Source organism: Platalea leucorodia, assembly GCF_965183815.1.
Source record: "Platalea leucorodia genome assembly, chromosome: 18".
Classification (NCBI taxonomy): domain Eukaryota; kingdom Metazoa; phylum Chordata; class Aves; order Pelecaniformes; family Threskiornithidae; genus Platalea; species Platalea leucorodia.
Window position 1 is genome coordinate 9,358,365 of NC_138840.1, and position 22,701 is coordinate 9,381,065.

The 22,701-nt window shown below is 57.5% G+C and overlaps 3 protein-coding genes across 8 annotated transcripts; 1 reads left to right on the forward strand and 2 right to left on the reverse strand.

Annotated features, from left to right (window-relative positions):
- Positions 1-50: 50 nt before the first annotated feature.
- On the reverse strand, positions 51-2,307 carry SLC30A2 (solute carrier family 30 member 2; the record flags this gene model as incomplete). Its single annotated transcript, XM_082329753.1, has 8 exons — positions 51-196; positions 273-407; positions 498-603; positions 784-940; positions 1,029-1,182; positions 1,492-1,638; positions 1,872-2,071; positions 2,258-2,307. 8 exons carry the CDS (start codon positions 2,305-2,307, stop codon positions 51-53), a joined length of 1,095 nt encoding a protein of 364 aa, XP_082185879.1.
- Positions 2,308-3,315: 1,008 nt separating this feature from the next.
- On the reverse strand, positions 3,316-6,837 carry TRIM63 (tripartite motif containing 63; the record flags this gene model as incomplete). Of its 2 annotated transcripts, none has more annotated exons than XM_082329611.1 (9): positions 3,316-3,575; positions 3,686-3,763; positions 3,874-3,998; positions 4,182-4,204; positions 4,318-4,551; positions 4,719-4,814; positions 5,083-5,251; positions 6,354-6,520; positions 6,679-6,837. In XM_082329611.1, 9 exons carry the CDS (start codon positions 6,835-6,837, stop codon positions 3,565-3,567), a joined length of 1,062 nt encoding a protein of 353 aa, XP_082185737.1. In that variant the 3' UTR covers positions 3,316-3,564. The 2 variants fall into 2 exon arrangements, with proteins under 2 accessions (XP_082185737.1, XP_082185738.1); XM_082329612.1 differs by having other exon boundaries at positions 5,083-5,248; positions 6,679-6,810.
- A 2,794-nt stretch (positions 6,838-9,631) lies between these two features.
- On the forward strand, positions 9,632-22,663 carry PDIK1L (PDLIM1 interacting kinase 1 like). 5 transcript variants are annotated; one of them, XM_082329609.1, is made up of 3 exons: positions 9,632-9,700; positions 11,942-12,243; positions 14,983-22,663. In XM_082329609.1, exons 2-3 carry the CDS (start codon positions 11,959-11,961, stop codon positions 15,721-15,723), a joined length of 1,026 nt encoding a protein of 341 aa, XP_082185735.1. In that variant the 5' UTR covers positions 9,632-9,700; positions 11,942-11,958; the 3' UTR covers positions 15,724-22,663. The 5 variants fall into 5 exon arrangements, with proteins under 5 accessions (XP_082185735.1, XP_082185732.1, XP_082185731.1 ...); XM_082329606.1 differs by having other exon boundaries at positions 9,640-9,700; positions 11,526-12,243; XM_082329605.1 differs by having other exon boundaries at positions 9,645-9,700; positions 10,835-12,243.
- Positions 22,664-22,701: the final 38 nt, after the last annotated feature.

The window sequence follows — 22,701 nt, forward strand, 5'->3', positions numbered from 1 at the left end:
TTCCACGCATGAGAAGTGCCCCCCGGGACGCGAGGGGGCTGCCGGGGGGCTCAGTCGCGGGGGGGCTGGCACTCCCGGCAGTCCCGCATCTCCTCGGAGTAGCTCTCCACCTGGATGGTGGTGGTGTGGAAGCGGAAGGTGCCCTGCAGCCGGGAGCTGGCCTCCTCCAGCACCTCCTGCGCGCTGGCACCCGCATCTGCAAGGAGCGAGGGAGGGGACATCAGGGTGTGGGCGAGTCCCCCCCCATCGCTTCCCCGAGCAGCGACACTCACTGATGGCGATGTGCACTGAGAGCAGCGGCTGCGCCGCCGTCAGCGCCCAGATGTGGAGGCTGTGCACGGCCTCCACGCCCCCCACCGCCAGCAGCGTCTCCCGCACGGCGTTGAAGTCCATCCCTTTGGGTGTCCCTGGGGAGGGAGAGCCGCAGGCGCTGGAGGGATGGGGGCCACCGCACCCACGAGTGGCCCCGTGTCCCAGACCCCCCGGTGGGTCCCTACCCTCCATGAGGACGAGGAGGACATCGCGGAGGATGGTCAGTGTCGTCCCCAGCACCAGCGCGGAGAAGAGGAAGGTGCAGATGGGATCCACGTACTTGTACTCGGGCTGGAGGGGGTGGGAGAGGGTGAGGCCCCTCCGGTGCCATCGCCCCACCCCAAACCCCCCTCAGCACCAGAGGAAAGGGACACGGTCCCCTCCGTCTCGCCCCTGTGCCTGGCCAGGGCTGGCTGAAGCTGCTGTCCCCGTGTCCCCAGCACCCCCTTTGCCCCCAGTAACGACTCAGACCTTAAAGAAGATGATGTAGGATGCAATGAGGACGCCGACGCTCTGCAGCAGGTCCCCCAGGACGTGGATGAATGCGGCGCGGACGCTGGTGTTGGGCTGCTCGCCTGCTGCCCCGTGGCTGTGCCCGTGCCCCGTCTGGTGCAGGGCCACCCCCATCCTGCGGGCAGGGCAGCGGTGGCATCCCTGGGGGCACCGGGCACAGGAGGGGGGGACACCTGGGGAGGGTGAGAGCCAGCAATACGTACACGACATTGACGGCCACGGCGCAGGCAGAGGTGATGAGCATGACGCCACCCTCGATGTCGTAGTCAGCCGAGAGCAGGCGCTGGGCCGCCAGGTAGACCAGGACACCCGTCACCACCCAGATGGAGAGCACGGAGAGCAGGGCCCCCAGGATCTCTGTGGAGAGGATGCACCCACCCCGCATTGCCGCTGCACCGCCGTGCCAAGCCCAAGCACCCTCCCGGCCCCCCCAGCAGCACCGGGGCTTGGGGTGGGCACCCAGCACCCGTGCCCGGGGTTGCTCCCTGCACAGGGACGGTGATGCCTCTGCCCTGCCCATGCGCATGGTGCCAGGGCTTTGCCAGAGCTCCCCGTGCCCCCCAGGGCTCCCTGAGGCACCCGGTCCCCATGGGGAGGGCACCCTGGGGTGCTCCGCGGGGTCCCTGGGAGCCGGACGGCAGCCCCGGGGTGGTGCTGCCCCATCACCTGCCCGGTGCCAGCCGAAGTTCATGGTTTTGGTGGGGGGGCGCGAGGACACCCAGAGCGCAAAGAGGCTGATCATGATGCTGGCGAAGTCCGTCAGGAGGTGGGCTGCGTCCGTCAGGATGGCCAGGCTGTGCGCCAGGTACCCACCTGTGGAGAGGGGGCAGCGGGGTGGCATCGGGGGGGGTCCTGGGCATGGACCAGGTCACCCCGTGCCACAGTGGGAGCCTCACTGGGTGCTTCGACCCACCGAAAAGCAACGGGGAGCCCTGCCTGCACCCTGCCTGCACCCTCGGCAGGGAATCAGGAGAAAGGGGCTGCGGGCAGCTGCTTGGGGTGCTGCATGGGGACCACCCCGGCCGGACCCCGCACCCACCACTCACCCACAGCTTCCCCCACCATGAAGACGAGGCAGATGCCAGCAGCCAGGTAGAGCTTTCTGCGTGCCCGCTTCTGCTGGCGGGGGTGGCCAGCGGCCCCCTGCGTGTGGCAGTGCCGGCTGCGCCGTGCCCCCAGCTCCAGGGCAGGCGCCTGTCCCTGCACTGAGTTGTGCTGGTTCTTTTGTGCGGCCCCCAGGTAGGACCTGCTGGGGAGAGGGGTGGTCAGGGGCCGGAGCTGGGGGGTCTGGGACAATTTTGGGGAGCAGGTTGGACCCTGAATGCTCCCCCCCAGCCCCTTCTCTGGCCAGACACCTCCAGGGGACCCCACCTGGGAGCCCCACGGGGAAGAGGGGACACCACGTCCCCAGCCCCCCGGGGCACCCCCCTACCCGCCTGCGCCCTCGCTCAGCAGGTGCTGTTTCTCCTCGCTGGCTGCCATCCTCCTCCGTGGCGGGGGGCCAGGGCGGGTGACCCCGCTGCGTGGCCGGCGCTGGTGGCAGCCGGTGGCCTCGGCCCGTGTGAAGTGCCGGGGACTCGTGTGCAAAGTCCGGCCGGGGGAGGGAGGGCCAGGCCGGCTGCAAAGCGCCCGCGGCCGCCTGCCCCGGGGTGGGCCCGCTCACCCAGCACCCGAGGGGCTGCTGATGGGGGCGGATTGCTCTGGGGGACCCCCCCGGGCACCCCCCAGGAACCGCGCACCGGGGCACGGATGCAGCCCCCGAGGCGGGGGCGGATGGAGCATCCCCCTGTCCCCCCTAAAGGCACCCGGTGACCCCCTCCCTGCTCCGGGGAGCCCTCGGGCCCCCCCAGTTTGGATCCAGCCGCAGAGCAGCCGTGTGATGGATAAGCCTGGGACCAGCCCCCCCCAGCAGTGACTCCTGCCCCCCGCCCCGGAGGAGCATCACTGATTGCCCTGGGGCTAATTGCAATTGTGGCACAGCCCAGAGCGCTGCTGTGGGAGCTGCCTCAGTTTCCCCTCGGCCAAGTGCTGAGCCGGGCTTATGATTTTGCAGGAGAAAAGCATTTGTGGTCTATTTTTGCATTCATGGTACGTTTTTGCAGTTGTGTGAGCTCAGCCGGCAGCAAACCGGGAGCTCGATGCCGAGGCCGTCCCTGTTTCAGGGACTGGCACAGCCCGGAGCATCCTCACCCTGTCCTGCTGCATCCCCGGGCCCGGGCGAGCACTGGCCCTGGGCACCCCATCGCCGGGAGATAAATCCTGACGGGTGCTGACCTGTTACATCCCCGGGCAGGCGGCCAGGCACGGGTGCCAGCACTGCCAGAGGTGCCAATGAGGCCGAAAATTAAGTGTTGGACTGGGAAGTGTCCCTCTGCCGCGCCGGGCGCTGGCAGGGACGCCCATGATGGCACCAGCCCGGCAAACCCACCCGCATCCCCATGCCCACCATGGGGCCGGCAAGCCGAGAACGAGAGGCAAGGAAAAAAAAAGCACCTGAAACACCAGTTTTCTTTACAAAATACACAAAATTCAAATCCGTGACAATTATATACAAAACAAGGAAGATACAAAACGTGCGGAATTGTCCTATTTGCACCCGTATAGAAAAGTGTCCTGTGCTGGAGCAGGCGCCGGCTCGTGAGGCTGCCGGCCCCCGCGGCGCGTCCCCCCCATCCCGAGTCCCGTCGCCGGACATCCTGCGCCCGCGGCGTTTCTCCTACGCCGGCAACGTCTCTGCGGCTACTGGGGAGCTGCCAGGGGGAGAGGATGGGGGAATCGAGGGGGGTCCAAGCCCCCAAATCTCCCCCATGGATGCTTGAGGGTCCCGGGGAGATGGGCTTAGCCGTGCCACCCCTCTTACCCATCACTGCCCTCTCGGGCGCCTCGTCCTCCTCCACCTCTTCTTCCTCCCCATCGAAGTACTCCTCATCTTCCTCGACTGCAAACAGGCAGCCAAACGTCACCGCGGGGCCACCGGGAAGCGCGGCAGGTGCCACCAGGTCGGCGGGAGTTGGTAAAGGGGCAGCAGGGGGTTGGGGGCTGAATTACCGGGGTCGAAGTCCAAGGCGCAGACCGCCTTGGTGAGGTGGTCCAGGCTCACCGAGAAGGCGTCCATGTTCTCATAGCCGTGCTCGATCTTCTCCAGCCTGCCGCCCTTGGAGGCCTCCACGATCCTGGGCAGGGAGAGCACAGCCATGTCCCCCCCGTCCCCTCGCCGGGCTGGGGGACCGCGGGGTGCCAGGCTTGGGGGTCGGGGCATCCCCACGCTCCCCTCCTGGGCACCCTGTGGCTGAATCCTGCCCGGCTGTGGGACAGGGACTGGGGATGGCCGAATTTTCCCCAATTTGGGCACTTACGTTTTAATGAGCTGCTTGGCGTTCTGCAGGGAGCAAGAGGAGAGGTGAGTGGAGCCGTGTGGCAGCCGCCGGGATGTCCCCAAGCCGGTGGCAGCCCGTGTGGGCACCGGCAGGAGGGGAGGTTTGGGGGTCTCACCATGAGGAAGGCGGCTCCCCCGGTCTCCTCCATGGCCTGGATGGCCGTCTCCACCAGCCGGCTTGACTTCTGCAGCTGCTCCTTGTACTGGCTGATGAGGCCCTGGACGAAGCCCGTCTTGTCATCCCGCTCACGGGCGATGCGCTGCAGCAGCTCCAACTTCTTCTCCTCCAGCAGCGCTGCCAAGGCGTCGAAGCGAGCGCACAGCTCCTGCTTGGCTGCCTCGCTGTTCTCCTGCGGGGACGAGGGACGAGGGATGCCACGCGTGTGTCCCTCGGCACCAGCAGCATCCCGGGGGCTTCCCTGCTCCGTGGGCTCCAGCTCCCTCTGGCCATCCCAGGTGCCCCCTGGCTGAGGTTTCACCCCCGGGTTTTGGAGGGGTCCTTTTCCCCCTTCCTCACCTCGGTGCTCCGGCATGAGTCCTCCAGCTGGGAGATGATCGTCTGGATCCGGTCGTTCCCCGCCACCAGCATGGAGATGCAGTTGTTCAGCTCAGTCTGGGCAGGGGTGGATGGACAGAAACAGCTTGAACCCCAGCAGGGACAGCGACATCTCCCATCCTGACCTGGGGACGGGCTGGGCATTGCTCTGCTCCCCCCACGTCCGCCCTGAGCCTAAATATAGGCTGTCTCCTGGGCGAAGTCACCCAGGGGCTATTAATACCCTGTGAGCAGGTCCCAGTGCTATTTGTGGCCGTCCCAGCTCAGCACATCGCCCTGGGACCAGCCATGTCCCCCTGTCCCCCCCCGTCCCCCCGCACAGCACCTTCTGGCCCTGGAAGATCGTTTGCAGGGGGGCGACCTCGCAGTCCTTGTGGGCACCGAAGACTTTGCACATGGAGCAGGTGGGGACCTCGCAGGTGACGCAGTAGATGTTGATCCGCTCGTCCTCGTGCTCCTTGCACATGGGGTGCTCCCCCTTCTTCAGCGGCCTGCTGGAGAGAGTGGCACAGCCGCCGTGAAGTCCCCATCAGGGTGGCGTCCCCATCAGGGTGACGTCCCCATTGCAGCGACATCCCCGCCGTGATGATGTCCCCATTGCAGCTCCATCCCCACCGTGGTGACATCCCCACTGATGCTGCGCAGCCACCCCACGATCAGGTTCCCCAGGCGAGAGGCCAGATCCTGGCATAACCCCACACTTGATCCTTCGGGAGCCACCAACCTCTGTGCCCAGTTTAAACCAGTGCGGCACTGGGCGCGGCAGCCGTCGGCACCGGTGGGCAGGGGGCCCGGGGCCGTGCTCCAGGGACACTGCGCAAGTGCCTAATTTTAGCCTTGGGCTGCCGGCATTTATTGTTGTCACCCAACGTGTGACCGGGGTGGGGGCACCCAGAAATCCCCGGGGGGTCCCAGCTGGGGGCTGCAGCCAAATCATCCCCTCTGCAGCAAGGGGGGACATGGGGACAAGCCAACCCACCGAAGCAAACCCGGTGCTGGCCCCCTGTGTCCCCCCCGGGGCTGCAGACACCTGCCACGTGCCATCGTCCCCGTCCCCATGGCTCTCAAACAATATTTACAGTGCTTCGGGGAATTTGGCCAGGGCCACCGCTCTGCCTGGAGAAGCTGTGACTCCTCCGTGCCCCCCGCCAGCTGCCTGCTGCTCCCGAGAGGCCCCCCAAACTGTCCCTCCGCCCCTTATCAGCCAGCAGTGCCCGCTGTCAGGAGCAGAGCCTGGATTTGGCCCCCACACCTCTTATCAGCCACCGAATGCTCTGGCTGCAGAGCGCGGGGGGGACAGGACCTGCCCTGCCACCCCCCCCCGGGACCGACCATCCCCCTGAGCCGCCCTGAGCCCCAAACTGCTCTGGACAGGGCAGGGATTTGGGTCAGGGGAGGAAGATTTGGATCGGGGACCACTGACCCAGCAGAAAAGCCCCCAAATTTCTCACCCAGCTGCAATCTCCTGCAGTCTCAGCAATGGTGCTGGGGCTCAGGAGGTGGGCATCCCTGCGTCCCCGTGTCCCCGCGTCCCCATGTCCCCGTGTCCCCACCGGGGCAAGGCACAAGCGATCAGCCACGGCTGCCCGTGCCCACCTGGAGCACTCCTGCTTGTAGATGTCGATGATGTTCTCCACCAGCAGGTTCCTCTGCAGCCCGTAGACGCCGTGTCGGTCCAGCAGCACCTCGTGGCGGCACGACGGGCACCGGAACCGGCCCCCCGAAATCACGCTGCCTCGGCTCTGCCAGTACGGGTTGGCAGCCTGGGAGGGGGAGATGCACATCGGGGGGGTCCATGAGCATCCCCACAGCACTGCGAGCATCCCCGCAGCGCTGCGAGCGTCCCCACGGCACCACGGGCATCCCGGTGACCTCCAGCCCGGGCAGGGCGGGGGAAATGGGCGCAGGGACCCCCTCTCACCTGGAAGACGTCGTTGGCACACTTGCGGCAGAGGTTGTGCTGGCAGGGCAGGATCACCACCGGTTTGCTGAACATCTCCAGGCAGATGGGGCAGATGAGCTGCTTCTCCAGGCTCTCCATGGGGCTGCCATCCTGCAGGATACCGGCTTGGAAATCCATTGGCACGACGGCGTGCTCCTCTCAACTGCTCTCGGCTGCCGGCAGCACCCCTCATCCCGCTATTTATAAGTCGCTCCCTGGTCACGAGGAGCCAAATCCCGATGCGGGATCGGGTGTCCGGGGAAGCAGCACCTGTCACACGGGACTGAGCCATCGGGATGCCGCCGGCGGCAGTAAACAAGCTGGGGACAGGCTGTCCGGGAGGCCCTGCCCGCCCGTGCTGCGGCTGCTGGCACGCCGAAACCGGAGCCAGGGGGTAAACAGGGCCAGGCTTCGCCCCTGGGCCAAACGGCCGCACACCCCGGGGGCAGCGTGGCCAGATCCTGGGGCTGGAGCCCACAACAGCAGAGGGGTGGGGGCGCGGAGGGGCAAAAACCGGCCCTGCGGCCATTCAGGCGTTGTGATGGTGCCAGGAACGGGGCAGAGTTGGGGCCAGCGACAGCAGGGGTTGGCTTATAAGGAGCACCTCCCTTTGCACCCCCAAAATGCATCCACTGCTGGGGTGCAAAGACGCGCCTCGCCAGCGGGTCCCCAGGCTGTGCTGGGAGCACCAGGGAGACACAGCTCCCACGCCCGGCACATGCACCGGGGCCCCCCTTCCCTCCCCAGGCAGGGACTGGGGGGCTCTTTTGTACCCCCAGATGCAGGGGCAGCCGCAGGGAGGGCTGCGAGAGCTGCTCCCCATGCTGGCGTGCACGGCCATGACCCAGCCGGCCCCTCTGCTCGCTTGCAAAACCTGACCCAGAAACGGCTGGGGGGAAGCGGCCGCGCACAGCCCCTCGGGACCTGCACCCGCCAGGGAAAACAGCCCCGGCACACAGTGCCCGGCTGGCGCGGCGATAAACAGGGTGCTGTGCCAAATGCCAGCACCCGTCCACAGCGAGACCTGTAAATACTGGCAGCTGCACGAGGGGAGAGGGGTAATTATAGCGCCGTCGCCTATGGGTCATGCTGGCAGGGGGACGGGGTGGGGTGGGATGGTGGCTGCTGCTGCACCCACAGCAGCTGCAGGCAGGAGGGGATGAGTGCTGGGGTGCAGGGGTGCATGGGTGCATGAGTACACGAGTGCACAAGTACAGCAGTATGTGGGTGCATGGGTAAACGGGTGCAGAAATGCAGGAGTGCATGGGTACATGGGTGCAGGGGTACATGGGCACACAGGTAAATGCATATACAAGGTGCATGGGTACATGGGTGCACAGGTAAATGGGTGCAGAAGTACAGGGGTACATGGGTAAATGGGTGCCCAAGTGCACGGATGCATGGGTACACAGGGTGCATGGGTACATGGGTGCAGGGGTAAATGGGTGCAGAAATGCAGGGGTGCATGGGTACATGGGTGCAGGTGTACATGGGCGCACAGGTAAATGCGTACACAAGGTGCATGGGTACATGGGTGCACAGGTAAATGGGTGCAGAAGTCCGGGGTATGTGGGTGCAGGGGTACACAGGTGGACATGTACAGGGGTGCATGGGTGCAGGGGTACCTGGGACCATGAGTATACGGGTATAAGGGTGCATGGATGCATGGGTACAGGGGTACACGGGTGCATGGGTACAGGGGTGCCTGGGTACAGGGGTACACGGGTGCATGGGTACAGGGGTGCATGGGTACAGGGGCACATGGGTGCACAGGCCCCATTTTCGCTGCAGCCAGCCCCCCCGGGGCAGGGCAGCCCCCAGCTGGTTTGGGTGCTCCTTCCAGGCAGGCTCACGTGTCGAGCAAGTGACTGTGCTGGAACTGGCCAAGCACATCTTGCAAAATTGTCCCCGTTTCGGCACTCGGGGCTCTTCCGGGGAGGTGCTGGCATGGAAGCGGGGCTGGCCGGGCACTCGGGAGGGCAGCGCGGGGGTCAGCCACCGACCGGAGCCAGGAGTGGGGCACCCCGATGTGCACCCAGACCCACGAGCTGGCCCTGCCCGGGGGTGGCATTGATTAACTAATTGCTTCTGGACTCGGTTAAGGGGATTCGCGGGAACGGAGGGGTTGTAATGCCCTAATCGGCTTTCAAAACCCCCAGGGAGCTCCTTGGCCCCTAATTGGCTTGGGGCAGCTTAGGCAGGGCCGGGGGCATTGATCACCCCGGGCTCCTGCCCAGTTAACCCGGGAGAGGCGCGGGAGCGTTGCTGGGGCGGGAGTGTATCGGAACGGCCTCTGCTTGCTCTCTGCAGGGCTCGGAGCAGCGGCTGGCCCTGGCTTCCCCCAAAATGACTGCGATGGCCGTGTGGGCGGAGGGGACAGCAGGGACCAGGGCAGGAGCCCCGTGCCCACCTCCCGTGCGTGGGGGCACCCCCAGCCCAGCAGCCTGCAGCAGAAAGGGGGCGACGGCAGAGCGGGGGGCACCAGGAAGGGGGACGGGTCTCTGCCTGGAGCTTCGTCGCCGTCACACAAAGCCAGAGCACAAGCAAAGGCGTGAGGGACTCCGCTTATTTTTTTCTTAATGCCAAACAATAGGTTAATAAATAAATTTTTAAAAAAGCACAAAACACCCCCAAAAAAGAGGAGAGCTGTCATCGCAAAGTGGGGCGAGCACGGCGGTGGGGGATGCAGGCACGGGGCAGGACAGAGAGCAGCCGGGGGGGGAGAAGGGGATGCAGAAGGGGATGCAGAAGGCGCCGCGCATCGCCTTGCACGGGCGGCTGCAGCGGCCGCGCGCGCCGCCGGGGAAGCGCGGGAACGGCGCGCGCGCACCTCGCCGCCGAGGGGCGCGCGCTCCCCACTCCCCCTGGCCGCCGGCCAATCAGCGGGCGCAGCGGCGGCGCGGGGGCGTGGCCGGCGCGGGGGCGTGGCGGCGGCGGCGCAGGCGGGGGGAGCCCTATAATGGCGGCCGGGCGGAGGCAGCGCGGCGGCGGCGGCGCTGAGGTAACGCGGGCCCGGCCTGGCCCGGCCCGGCCCCGGGGCGGCGGGGAGCGGGTCCGGGCGGTCGCCCCGGTGCGTCATAGTGGGGGCCGAACGGAGGGGGCCGCGCCGGGCCCACACGGGCGGGGGCCTCCGCCCCAGGTGTGCGCGGGGGCCGTGAGGGGCCCGGGTACCTGCGGAGGCGGGCAGGGCCCAGCGGGCCGCGCTGCCCCTCGGGCCGCGGCTGACCGGGTCAGGCCCCGCTCCCGGCCTCCGCCCCAAGCGAGCGGTGCCTCGGTGATTTCCCTCCGGAGCAAGGTCCCCCTCGGTGCAGGTGGGGTCCCGCTGTGGCCGCCGTTTGTGGCGCCTCCCTGGAGGAGCAGGGCCAAGGGGGGGGGGGGGTGTCATTTATTTTATTCTGTAATTAACTCCCCCCTGCTAGCGAGGCAGCCAGGGAGGGAAGGCCCTTCCCGTGTGAGGTGCCGGCTGCAGCTGCCCGGGGCTGCAGGGGAGCAGGGGCAGGCCCGGCCTGTTTGCTTTGCCCTGCCTGGCCCCGCTGCCAGGCCTTGGCAGGGGCTGCCCCGGTCGCTGCCCTGGGGAGCAGGCGGCACTTCTCACCGGGTTAGGCAACAGACCTCGGTGGCATTTCCAGACCAGCCTAGGCCGCTGTGGTGCTGGAGGAGGGCAGGTAGGAGCCCCGACGCTTGGCAGTGACAGAGCCTCTCTGGTAACAGCACACAGCTGACTGACCCTCAGCACGGGGGCACGTTTTCTGCTCATTTTGAACCTGATGTGAGTGTTTGAGTAACACCATCTTTTCCTCAGGAGTTACTTGGCCACTGGTGAGATTACGGATCCTGCTCCTCTCCCCTGCATGGGAAGGGCTTTTGGCCCATCAGATTGTAATGTGCAGGCTGTAATGTTAATCTGTTCCTCACAGTCCTGCTGCAGGTGCAGGCTCAGTGCATCTTGTGAGCAGAATCTCGTGGTAATGTGTTTCTTGGGCACATCACATTTCAGTTCAAAATGTTCTTGTAAAGGTGCATCACAGAACTTTGCTGAAAGATTAAAATGTCTGTGTAGTATTGCCATGAGACTGATGATACCTTTTTTCTCTCTCTTTTTCTTTTTTTTTCTTTTTTCTAAAAAAAAAAAAAGTACCTAAAACAATGGAAATACTTGAAAGCTTCATACTAATAACAGGCTGTTTCAATGTGGTCCCTATTGCCTGGTTTACAGACATAAAGAGAATTACATTTATCACTGGCAATCTTACAAACTGTTTTAGTTCTGATATACTAGCTGTGTTTGGTTTTTTGTCTGTTTCGTTTTGTTTGACCAGTGAGGCTTGGCTAGCCAAGCTTTTTTTCCTGTCTATAGTCAGTGTCCCATTTGGTTTGGTTGTGTGAAGGTGGTGCTGGTGTGTTTTGGTTTGTAACCTTGCAGGGAAGTGTGCAGCGAGGGTCATAAATCTGTAGCAGTGTTTGGTGGCTTTTTTTTGTGTGTGTGTCTCTTGTTTTACTTATAGAGCAATATCTTAACTTTTGCCCTTGCCCTGTTGAGCAAAAGTGAAAGTTAGCTGCTGGGTACAAGCTTCTGCAATCAGTTACCTTTTTTAACTTTTTGTAACTGTAGACTCCTCATTCGGGGAGACTAGGTGAAAAATCATAGTAACATTAAAAAATCGGAAGCGATCCAAAGCATCTTCTTGTTTTAGTAAAAGAATTTCATGATTAAATTGCAACAGAAACATTTACTTATGCAGTCACCTCCATAAAAGGCAGTGTTAATTAAATCTGTTACTGCCCAGCCACAGGCTTCAACTAGAACCTCTTCTCTGCTATCCCAGGTGTGGATGGAGAGCATGATACCGTACTATTATTCCCGCAGATGTTCACGGAAGACACTGAGAGAAAGGAGCAGGAGCATACGCAGTAGTCCTGTCTCGGCACAATACACGTCTAGGTTTGAATTGTTGCCACCTTGAAAACTGGGCTGTATTTGAAATCTTAATAGTCCCACCAAAAGGATGTAATTTCACTTTTAACTAGTCCGTGGCAACATGTCCAGGTTTACAGAATAGCTTCTGGAACGTTCCAGCACTGAAATGCAGTGTTGCGTTCGGCGTAACGCTTGGAGGCACTGCCCTGTTAATTGCAGGGTTTTGCTAGGCCTCATATTGCCGCACCGAGCCATATGGGGGAAAATACAGCCCAGTTCTTGTTCATGAGTTTTAGTTCTGTGGGTTTTTCCCCCCTTCCCCAGAACCCTTGATCTTGAAGATGGTGAGTAGCCAGCCTAAGTACGATCTAATACGGGAGGTTGGTCGTGGCAGTTATGGTGTGGTGTACGAAGCAGTCGTCAGGAAGACCTCTGCACGGGTCGCGGTGAAAAAGATTCGGTGCCATGCTCCAGAGAACGTGGAACTAGCTCTGCGTGAGTTCTGGGCACTTAGCAGTATCAAGAGCCAGCATCCCAACGTCATTCACCTGGAGGAGTGCATCTTGCAGAAAGATGGTATGGTGCAGAAGATGTCCCATGGCTCCAGTTCCTCCCTTTATTTACAGGTACACGAAGCTGAGGTAATGGGGTGGAAGTAATGAATATGGATGTGTAGCTGGGAGGGAAGGAGGTGGGTAGCTGAGATCTTTTTTTTTTTTGAGGTATGCTTAGTTAGGAGAGGGTATTGTTTGTGTTGGTGACACCCAGAAATTATTTTCTATCTTTAAAAGAGCGTATCTGTTGAACAATCACCTGTATCTTGTCATTTGAAGCCATGCCACTCTAAAAGACTCCAGGATTTTTCTAATGCAAATCTACTTTGATAATTTGAGGAAACGCCACAGGTAAAGCACGAGGGAGGTGCAGGCTGTCGTATTGCTTGGTGGAAGCCCTGCTGCAGGGTTAATGAGCAGACAGATACGAATGTCTTGGGACAGAGCTCTGAAGAATTTCTTAATCTCGGATGTCCTTAGAAGAGGAAGTAGCCATCTTGATTTAGGAAGCCAACACTTAAAGTTCTTTCAGAAATAATAAGCAATTGGTAGCATGCAATGAGCTGTTTTCTTTTTTGAATAAATAACTATTAATCTGCTCAGAGAGAGGTAAAGGTATGTTAAATAAGGGAATAAATATCACTCCCCCGTGTGGCTACTGAAAGTGTCCTTTACGTCGCCTTTAAGTTCAAAGATGTGTATTTTTGAAGAATAAGCAGCTCTGGAAAGACTCCGAAAGATAATCTGATTCATTCCCTTGTCAAGAAGCTGCCCCAACTATAAATCATCCCCTGGCAGAAATCTGTGTCTCTGGTGTAAAAAGTCAGTAGCCTGCTCGATGTTTATTGTGTTATCCCTAGTCAGCTTTTATAATTTCAGTTCTTGTTGTTGTCATTCTTGCATGTCTAATGTAGGACCTTTTGTTAGTGAACACTCATCTGACAACCCTTCACGGCTGTCCAGATCCTGTTGTGCTGAGCGCTGTACGAGCCTGAGAAAGAGGATTCTCGCCTTTGTAAACTCGATGTAGCTTGGTGGTTGTTACTGACCTGCTTTCATGAAGGGATTAGGGTAAAATAATACTGGCTAGCTCATGTGGGAGAAATGAGTGCCTTGCCTTCCTAGTTGTTAGTGGATCTGTGAGAGATTGCATCGAACTTGGGGACAGCTGTAGAGGGAGGAGCTTAAAAAGCAAAACGGTGGAACTGTAGGGTGGGGAAGAGCTTCCAGATCACCTGCAGCACTGGATTTTGGTTGTAGTGCCTGTTAACAATGTGCATGCTGATCCCGCCCGTGTCAGGCGCAAGCACTACAAATTGTTTTCCTGCTCCAGAGAGCAGAGAAGGGCAAAGGGCAGAGCTGAGCTGACTCTGAAGAGACCAGGATCACTTTATAATAGCACGTGTTAAAACAGAGAAAATCAGATCTGCCTTGGCTTGCCCTCTCCTCTGCCCGCCCCAGGTGCTATTGCGTTACAGAGCTGAACGGGCGCAGCGTGCGGGGAGGGGGCATTGGCGTCTCCTGAAGGGCTTTGGGGCAGATGCTTAGCTGCTGTCAGCTGAACTCGGGCAGTAAAGTCAGAGTCCTAAACTAGCCTGGTCTTGCGGTGCTTTGCCACCGTCACAGATGTGGTAGTGGGTTTTGTTGTCTTAACGCTCTGAACTGAGATGCAAGTACAGCTTCTGTAAAGCCGTGTGGAGGGGAGAGCTGTGCGTTGGTGCTCGCTCGGCCAAGGAGGCTCCCTGCTCTCCCGGGATACCTTAATCTCACTCTTAATGACTCTAACCCCTGAATACCTTGTTTTCTAGTTCTAAGATGGATTTGCTGGTTTAAGTTGGTCCGGTTTGAGTACTAGTTGTGCTAGCAATTAAAGATAGCTGTAAATTGCTAGTAATTTTGCTCTTGGATGGAGAAGGTCACTTTTTTTAAAGCACTTTAAAATGCCTCTCTAAATATTAATAGCTACCTTAATTTTTGAAAGCCTGTAGGAGCTACGTTTGGTTTAGTATACATTGGTTTACTACTAACAGAAATAATGGCAAGATTTGCCTTCCAGAGCATGCTAAGAGCCACCTCAGAGGAGCTGAAGAGGCAAATGTGTAAACAGGATTAGTAAAAGTGATTGCTGGTTTGACTTTGCTTTTTGTGTGAAGCAGCTACGAGAACTGGCTGCTCGAGCTACTTGCTGCTTATATTCTAGAAAATAGCTAGTGGATCCTGGTGGTGAGAGGGGTGTTAGGTGCAGCAGCTGCTCAGCTGTGCCTGTAGATTAGCGTTCTCCCGAGTTAAGGATCCTGGGTTAACATGTGCTAGAATACATTCATGTGTAAGGAATGGAGAACAGGCTTTAAAAGTTACTGTGGTGCCGCTTCGTCAGCGGAGGACAAATACAAAGTGAGAGCATTTCACCCCCTGGCACTGTACGGAGTTACTTGTTGAGACTGTTTGTACATTGAAGTTGTTAGCGAAATGGGTGGGACGGGCTTTGTTGGGGTGGGACGCTGTCCAGCTCAAACAGATGGGAGTGCAATGGCTGCTCAGTATCTTTCAAAATACTGTTATCTGGGTCCAGCTTCTGGGCAGGAGCGTGAACTTGATATGCTTTGCATGCACGAAAATAAGGAGGCTGTCAAATACATTGTGATTTTTTTTTTTTACATCATAAATTTTGCATAGTTTTATTTTCCCCAGTTGCAGTATCTTGCTCTCTGGATTGTTGAGAGGAAGATCCAAACTTCATGCATTTTTCCATCATATCTTTATATTCTTGTGATCATCAGGTAGTTATGACATTTCTTTTCCTTGTTGCAGCTTGTAGAGACCTCGTTAAAAGGAGAAATAGTCTTTGACCCCAGAAGTGCTTATTACCTTTGGTTTGTAATGGATTTCTGCGATGGAGGAGACATGAATGAGTATCTGTTGTCCCGGAAGCCGAACCGCAAGACCAACACCAGTTTCATGCTTCAGCTCAGCAGCGCGCTGGCGTTCCTGCACAAAAATCAAATTATTCATCGTGATCTCAAACCTGACAATATTCTGATATCTCAGAGCAGGATGGATGCCAGTGACTCGGAGCCTACCCTGAAAGTAGCTGATTTTGGGCTGAGCAAGGTATGTTCAGCCTCAGGACAGAATCCCGAGGAACCAGTCAACGTCAATAAGTGTTTTCTATCAACCGCGTGTGGGACTGACTTCTATATGGCCCCCGAAGTCTGGGAAGGACACTATACCGCCAAGGCAGACATCTTTGCGTTGGGGATTATAATCTGGGCAATGCTGGAAAGAATCACGTTCATAGATACAGAAACAAAGAAAGAACTTCTGGGGAGTTACGTCAAGCAGGGGACAGCGATCGTGCCTGTTGGAGAGGCGCTTCTGGAAAACCCTAAAATGGAGCTGCTCATCCCCGTAAAGAAAAAATCCATGAATGCTCGAATGAAACAGCTGATCAAGGAGATGCTGGCTGCCAACCCGCAGGACCGACCCGACGCTTTTGAGCTGGAGCTGCGATTAGTCAACATAGCTTTTAAAGACAGCAGCTGGGACACGTGACCCGCCGAGTCGTGTCTCTCGCAGGGCTCCTCACCTAACTGGTGGTGCAACTTCATGGCAGTAAAAGAAACGAGCCTGAACTCAAACCTGCAGGGTGTAGTTTCTACCAAACGAATCTCTTCCGAGTTTCATAAATGATACGAATGAGTTGGCCGTTGTGTTAACGATGCGTTGATGTGTATAATACCAGGACGTTACCTGCAAGTGTAAGACGTGACGATGTTCGTTTGTGTGTGCTGGCAGTGGGATGTCTTAAGAGCCGAGACTTGATTTCCAGCACTACGTCATGGAGTATTTCGTACATTCCAGTTTCCTATGTCAGTATTAGGAACTCTCATGGAAAAAGGAGATTTGCATGCTGGTAGTGCAAATCTTCAGGCTTTGTAAAGTAATTCTGTGTATATATTTATGTATAGGAGTGACTGGGAGTGTATGCCACTTTTCTTAAATTATTTGCTATGGGTCTGAATGATTGGGGGTCTGCTAGAAAACTAGGTGAAGAAGATAAATGAGAAGCATTCCTTCTTCTCCAGGCCTGAATAACTTTATTATTTATTTTTGTTATCTAATGTCAAAGATAGGGTCTGAGACTTGACTTTGTAGACAAAAAATGCAATGCAAAGGGATCAGCAGTTTTTTAAAGTGCCGACATGGCCAAGCTTAGCACTTGCAGCTTAATGAGCTCATCACTGAGGGAGTCAAATCACAAATGTATGCAATCGGGTGCTAGCATGTTGGCTAGTTCATGAATCACTTGATTTTTGCGTTCTTCTAGTAGTCAAATACTTTACTAATCAGTTAATCTACAGTTTCACAACATGCTCTCTGCTCTTGTATCTATAATCCAATAGCAGCTTGGGTACTTCAAATAGAGTACAGTGAGCTGAGTTTATGGAAACGTGGGTGAGGGAATCCAGCAGCACAGAGCGTTATTTTTCAGGTTCTCCAAAACATGGCCGCAGCACAGTTTTCTCATTAACTGAATCTAATAATACTGGTCCTGGACTCTTCCGTTCTGGCACTGACTCCAACCTGGCGGTGATGAGGAGATCCAGGGTGACTGTTTGTTTTGAACACACCTATTCTCAAATATGGGAGAACTCGGTAACCGGTATGTGAAAGGTATCTCTGGTTTGCGTGACAACCTTGGCCAATTTTTTAATGTGTCTTCTTCCTTTTAAAGAAGCAATGTTTATTTAACACCATGGACAGTAGGATGGAGAGCTTTGAAGTAGCTGAAAGGCTGCTTATCCCCAGCTCTCGCTCCACAGAAGCAGACTGATGCGAAGAGAGGTTTCACGCAGGCCTGACGCTGGACAGCAGGCAGGAGCTGCTTCGCAATAGCGTAACACTGTTCTGGGTGCAGGACTGTGCCCTTTCTCATCAATTTGGCCTGTTGGAAAAAGTAGAGCCTTAAAAAATTGCCTTTAAAGGCAGATATATTAAAGCTGCAACAAAGGCTGGTTTTCTTAATAAAATCAATTTAATGTTTTTTTTTTTTTTCCCAAATCTTACCTGAAAACTGCCATAAGTATTCCCTGGTGTAACTTGCTTCTCAGATACTGTTCCCTCTTAGTGCCGTGAGAGCAGTTCTGATCAGTCAGCCTGTATTCTGTCCGAGTGTGAATAAACAGCACAAAATACAATTTTTTGTTCTTCCAAAAGCAAAGGATTCTGGTTCTACCAAACTTCTGAGGCTTTACCGACTACAGCTGGCTCTTCCCTGGTGCTGTGCAGAGCTGGCGGCAGTTACCCAGGGGGCCTTAGTCCTTAATTCTTGTTATTTTGCTTCACTTTATCATTTAAGGCAAGTTGTCTAAACAGCGATTCTCAATCAAATACACTTTGCTGTCTCAGAAGGATGTTTATTGTTTAGAAGTAACTTTCAGAAGACGGTGTTCCCGAGTACAGCGCGAGGGCAGGGACGGAGACGACTGCATCGCACCGGGGTACAGCCTGCTGCCTGCGTAGGTGTCCCACTGTCGCTCCTCCCCTGCAGAGAGCTTAGTCTGTAAAAGACGGCTTGGACCCTATCTGTGAGTAATGATAAGGAGAGATCTATTTCTTCTTGTGTTCTAGAAGTGGAGATCTGTCTGTTCTCATATTTTAACCGAGTTCAGTACAATTGAAGCCTCAGCATGTTACTGAAAGGAAGAAAACAAACCTCTCGCTGTCTGTGCCAGCACCGTTTCACAGTACTTGCATTTCAACATGCTCATTCGATAAAGTTTTAAGAGGTTATATATTTTTTTTTTCCATGTTAAACTTGAGAGCTTTTTAAAAATACGTTGCTAACGTCCCCTCCTCTCCTGCCCACCCGAAGTCAGAATCAGCTACGTTATTCTAAAGTATGAATCGACTACAGAAGGATACTACTTACCCTCAAGGCGCTTTGCCCAGCGCCTGATTCTTCTCTGCGGTATTCCGTAGGATGGGCACCAGACGCGCTGCCTGCCCGCTGTGCAGAAACCAGTGCCGGTGAATGGCACAGGGAAGTTTTTTTTGGGGTTTTTGACTCCCAAAGTGTTTCTTTGCACTGATCGCCACTTTAAAGGGTGGGGGTACCTGAAATCCCTCTCATGGTGCTTAGCCTTGCTGTTGGGTGACACTGAGTGGTTCCTGGGTGAACGCCGAGGGGCAGTCCTCCAGGTCTGCCTTCTGTTTGGGTTTGTTTTGTTGTTGTCCGAGGTCTTTGTTTTAAAACCTTTGATGAATCAAATTGTAGCAGCTACAGTTATTCACCAGCGTGACACAAAGTCAAGATACTTTTCAGCACTCAGAAAAGATTTTTTTTTTCCAATCTTTCTTTAAAAACTGTAAAATATATTTTATGGAGAATTTATAATGAGGAAAATCATTGTGTAGTTTATTAAGTTCATGACTGTTTTTGAAATAAAATCTGAATTTCGATGAAGTCTGTGAACGTCCTACAGAGAAATGCTTTCTTCTCCGTCAGCGCGATGTCACCTAGCTGTCGGCAAAGCTGCCAAGGGTTTATTGCCTGTGCTAGGACAGGAGGAAGCTGTAGCACTTCATCACAGTCATACCGTAAGTGATCCTGGGCTTGTAAAAGATGCCGGGTTGGCTACTAGCTGTGCTGCTCATCCTCTGTGGGTAGCGGCAGCGCCAGACTTCACGGATGCGTAACGCGCTGCCGGAGGACTTGACAGAGCGAGGCCGAGCTGGGCGTGACAGCAGAGCTGTCTCTTGGACCCGTTGAGGTGAGCCGTGTCCGCGTGGACCCTGCGGCTTCTGCCCGGCCCGGTGAGAATCAAAACCGTGCTCTTCGGGGTGTGCTTCGCTTTCAAAGAGGGGAGCGAAGACCAAAAACGTCATTCTTGCATCCAGTACACGCTTAAGTTGTTGTTACAAGCAGAGTGAGTACCACCCTGGGCTGGGAGGAAGGCTCTGCCTGCCCTGCTGCTGGTGCTGCTGGATTTCTGGGGCTGCGAATAGGTGCCGCCGCTCCTCCCGCTGAAGCGAGCCCTTCCCCTGCAGCAGGATTTGGCCCACGAAGCCGCCAGCCCTCGGTCTGTGGGTGAACAGCGTTGCCCCCCGCGCGGGGGCCGAAGGCCTCCCCTGCCGTCTTGCCCTCCCGCGCGCGCGGGCCGAGCGCCGCTGGCTTTGCTGGCGGGAGCGGGGGTGCGCGGGCTGTCGGGGCGGCTCCCGCGGCCGGACCAGGCGTACGTGGCCTGGGGGGGTGCGAGGGATGGGGGCCTCCTGGTCTCGCGCCCCGGGAAGCCTTAAAAATTAAGGTGAGGAATCGCCATTGCCTTTACATGATACGAGAGTCTAGGAGTCATTTGCATGTTTTAATTAGCAGTGCTCTGGGACAAAGGGCCGTGCAGACTGGGAACAGCGCAAACTGGAAAAGCTGTAAATTGTTTTGTCTTGCCCTTTGTTACCCCCGCAACCAACGCAAGCCCGCGCGTCTCCTGCGTGCCCTGCGCTTGCATCGTCGCCCGCGGCTTCCTGCGTGTGCTGGTGCCAGAAATGGGCCCGTTCCCCACCTGGCGGGAGCTGTGTGGCTACGTCCGTAAGTCGGCTACGTCCGTAAGTCGGTGCAGCCCTTGCAAAAGAGAAAGGGATTGAAATGTAGATTATTCTTTATTAAAGGATAAGCACCTTAATTAAAGGAGAAAGTCACATCTCTAGTTGTAAGAGCGGTGATTTTAAATATGGACACAAGCTAAATTCTTCCCCCACAAAATGAAGAAAGCGAAGCCTGTGTACTTGAAACCTACCCGGTCCATGGCGGGGGGAGGGATGTGCAAGGCAATGCCCTGGTGCAGAAATTAAATGCAATTAAGGCTGCAGCTCAGCTCGACCAACCCAACCTCTGCTCCGTTTTCCTTGTTCTGCAGAATGCCGAGGCCTCGGGCTGCGGCTTGCCCATCCCCTTTCCTCGGGCCGGGCTTGGCCAGGCGATCCCCGCTCGGCAGCGCTGGGCTCGGGACCTCGCCTCGTTTGTGGTTTTGCTTCGTGTTGGTTTAAACGCGGTTTTCCTTCGCGCCAGCCCATCGCGGCCCCCGTGCAAACCGCGGCGCGGTGGCAGGCGTTGCTTTGGGGTCGAGGTGAAGCCCTGTCCCGCGGAGCCCGCGGCCGCTGCCCGCCCCTTGGAAGGGTGCCCTCGCTTCTGGGAAACACCTTCATTCCCCCGGCGCGGTGGCCGGCCGGCGGACGCGCTCAGGTGGCCTTTGGACCGCGGGCGGCACAAGCGGCCGGCTTCTCCTGTTGCTTTTCCCTTTGCCCCACCGATGGCCCGCGAATCCTTCCATGGGGTATCCTGTCCTTAAGTGTCTTTAGTCTGTACTGGTGGTCTGCGTGGCGAACGCAAGGGGGTGTCCCACGGAGAGCTGGTTACGAGTATTGAAACACCAACTCCATTTAACGGGCACTGCTGAGCGCTGGCCGTTTCGTTCCCCTTTCGGTCTGAGGGGCCGGGGAGCAGTTTATGCAAAGTGCAATTTCTATTTTAAGTGCAATGAAGGAAGAGGGATGTATCTGAAACGCCACGAACCGTCCGGAGCCTCTGTGCTGTTTGGGGAGCGGTGGGAGGTGGAAACACAAGGCGGACCTGCTGCGGATCTCTGTTCAGTGGCTCCGCAAGCGCTTTGGGGGAGTCTGAGGCTGCGAACTCTTATAAGCAGAGCAAGCAAAGCACAGAGAAGCCGAGCGACCTGAAGGACGAGCCAGCACCGTCACTGCGAGAGGAGCCGCGGCCATGGCCTTGTTGAATCCCTTTGTTCCCAGATGAATTTCCAGATCATTTGGGTGCCTGAAGCAGAAAGCAATTGTGTAAGGGCTGCAGTTCCTAAGGAGCAGCCAGGGCCAGTGCAGGGGCCCGGGCTGCGCGGCGGGGCTGAGCCGGGGCGGTTGGAGCTGCAGCCGCGGCTTCGGGGCAGCCCCGAACGGGTAAGGGGTGCGGGGCTGGGCTGCTGGAGGGCGCAGCTGCCTTGCTGCGTTCCCCCAAAGAGGGAAAAGCAACACTGCTGCTGGAATTGCATTGCTCCGAGGCCTCTCTGATCTCTGGGGTTTGAGAGGGAAACAGATGCAACCTAAAAGCCGCTGCAGGTCCCTTGCACGGGGGGTGGGTTCAGCCCAGATGCTCATCGCTGACCCTGGGAGGCTTCCCTCCGTCCCGCAGCTCCGTCCATCTCTGCCCTTCCCTGCGCTCCCGCTGCTGGCCTGCTTTGCTTCCCAGACTCCGGACAGCCGGCAGAAGTCCGCGAGGCCGGCCATCGCCCACCGTGGGCTGGAAGCCCCCGCGGGGGGTACGAACATCCACGGGAGCCTGGGTGCCTTCTCCTGGGCCCAGCTGCTGCCCGGTTCCTGCTTGCACCAACTTGTGGGTGGCTGCCTCGCGTTGGGGGGTGGTTTCGGATTTATTCATGCCCCTTTGAGCCCTTGGTATTTTTAAACTTGTAGAGCAAGCCTTCCACTCCTGCCCCCTCCTAAATGAAAGTGCCTGCATCCTGAGCCCTCTCTGGCTCGCAGCCACCCGGCTCCCGAGCCCGCCAGCTCCCGCGGGCCGCTCTCCAGGCGGTGGCATTTGCATGGACCTCAGACCAGCAAGGGCTTTTGTGTGGGTGGTGAAAGTAAACCAGCGAGTAGCAGCAGATGGTTGTGTTATCAGGTGCTGCAGTCCTCTCTGCACCTGCTTGTGGTGCAGTTAAAAGTGTTTGGGTTTTTTTTTATTTTTAAAGGAGAAATGCATTTGGAAAGGACTGAATGGGACATGGCCGGCTTCAGCCCTCCCGCTGCCTGTGGGCATGGCAGCCCCTGGCTTCGCCTGCCCGCCCGGATCCCTCGGAGCCGCGCTGGGAGCCCCGCGCTGGTGGTGCTGCTCCCCCAGCCCCGTGTGTGCGTGATGAGCTGGGGCGTAATTAGCGGGGCTGGGAGGGAGGAGGGCTCGCACGGAGCAGGGCTGGCTAATCGGGAGCTAGGCATGCTCGGGAAAATGGCGTTGGAAGGAGGATCCATGCTCCGGGACTCGTGACCTTTGAGGACTTTCTCAGACTTTCCTCGCCCACTGCGAGGGCTGAAGTTTCCATACCCGGCCCCAGCTGCGCCTGGGTTTTGCCCGGGGTTGCTTTGCTCGCCGGGCACCGTGCTCCCATCCCGGCGAGCTGGGAGGGGAGGGAGGCAGAGCCCCATCAAAGAGCAGAGCGCGCCTGTCAGAGCTCCGAGTAACCTCAAATAAAACCAAGGAGCTTTGAGCATCCCTGTGCCTAAGAAAAGCCACCTGGTGCATTCACGAGAGGCTGATTAACTGGGCAAATCCCTTCCTAGAAGTCGAAGTGACAAAACCCCCAGCACCTCCCCAGGGGAAGCGGGAGCTGCCTGGGATGCTGATGCCCGGAAGGGCTCCTCGCGCCATCCCTTTTCGCATCCCGAAGGGAATCTGCCTTCTCCAAGCAGAACGGTTCAGCAGTCAGGGGCTGGCGGTGCGCCGAGGAGCAGCCAGAGCGGACGGCG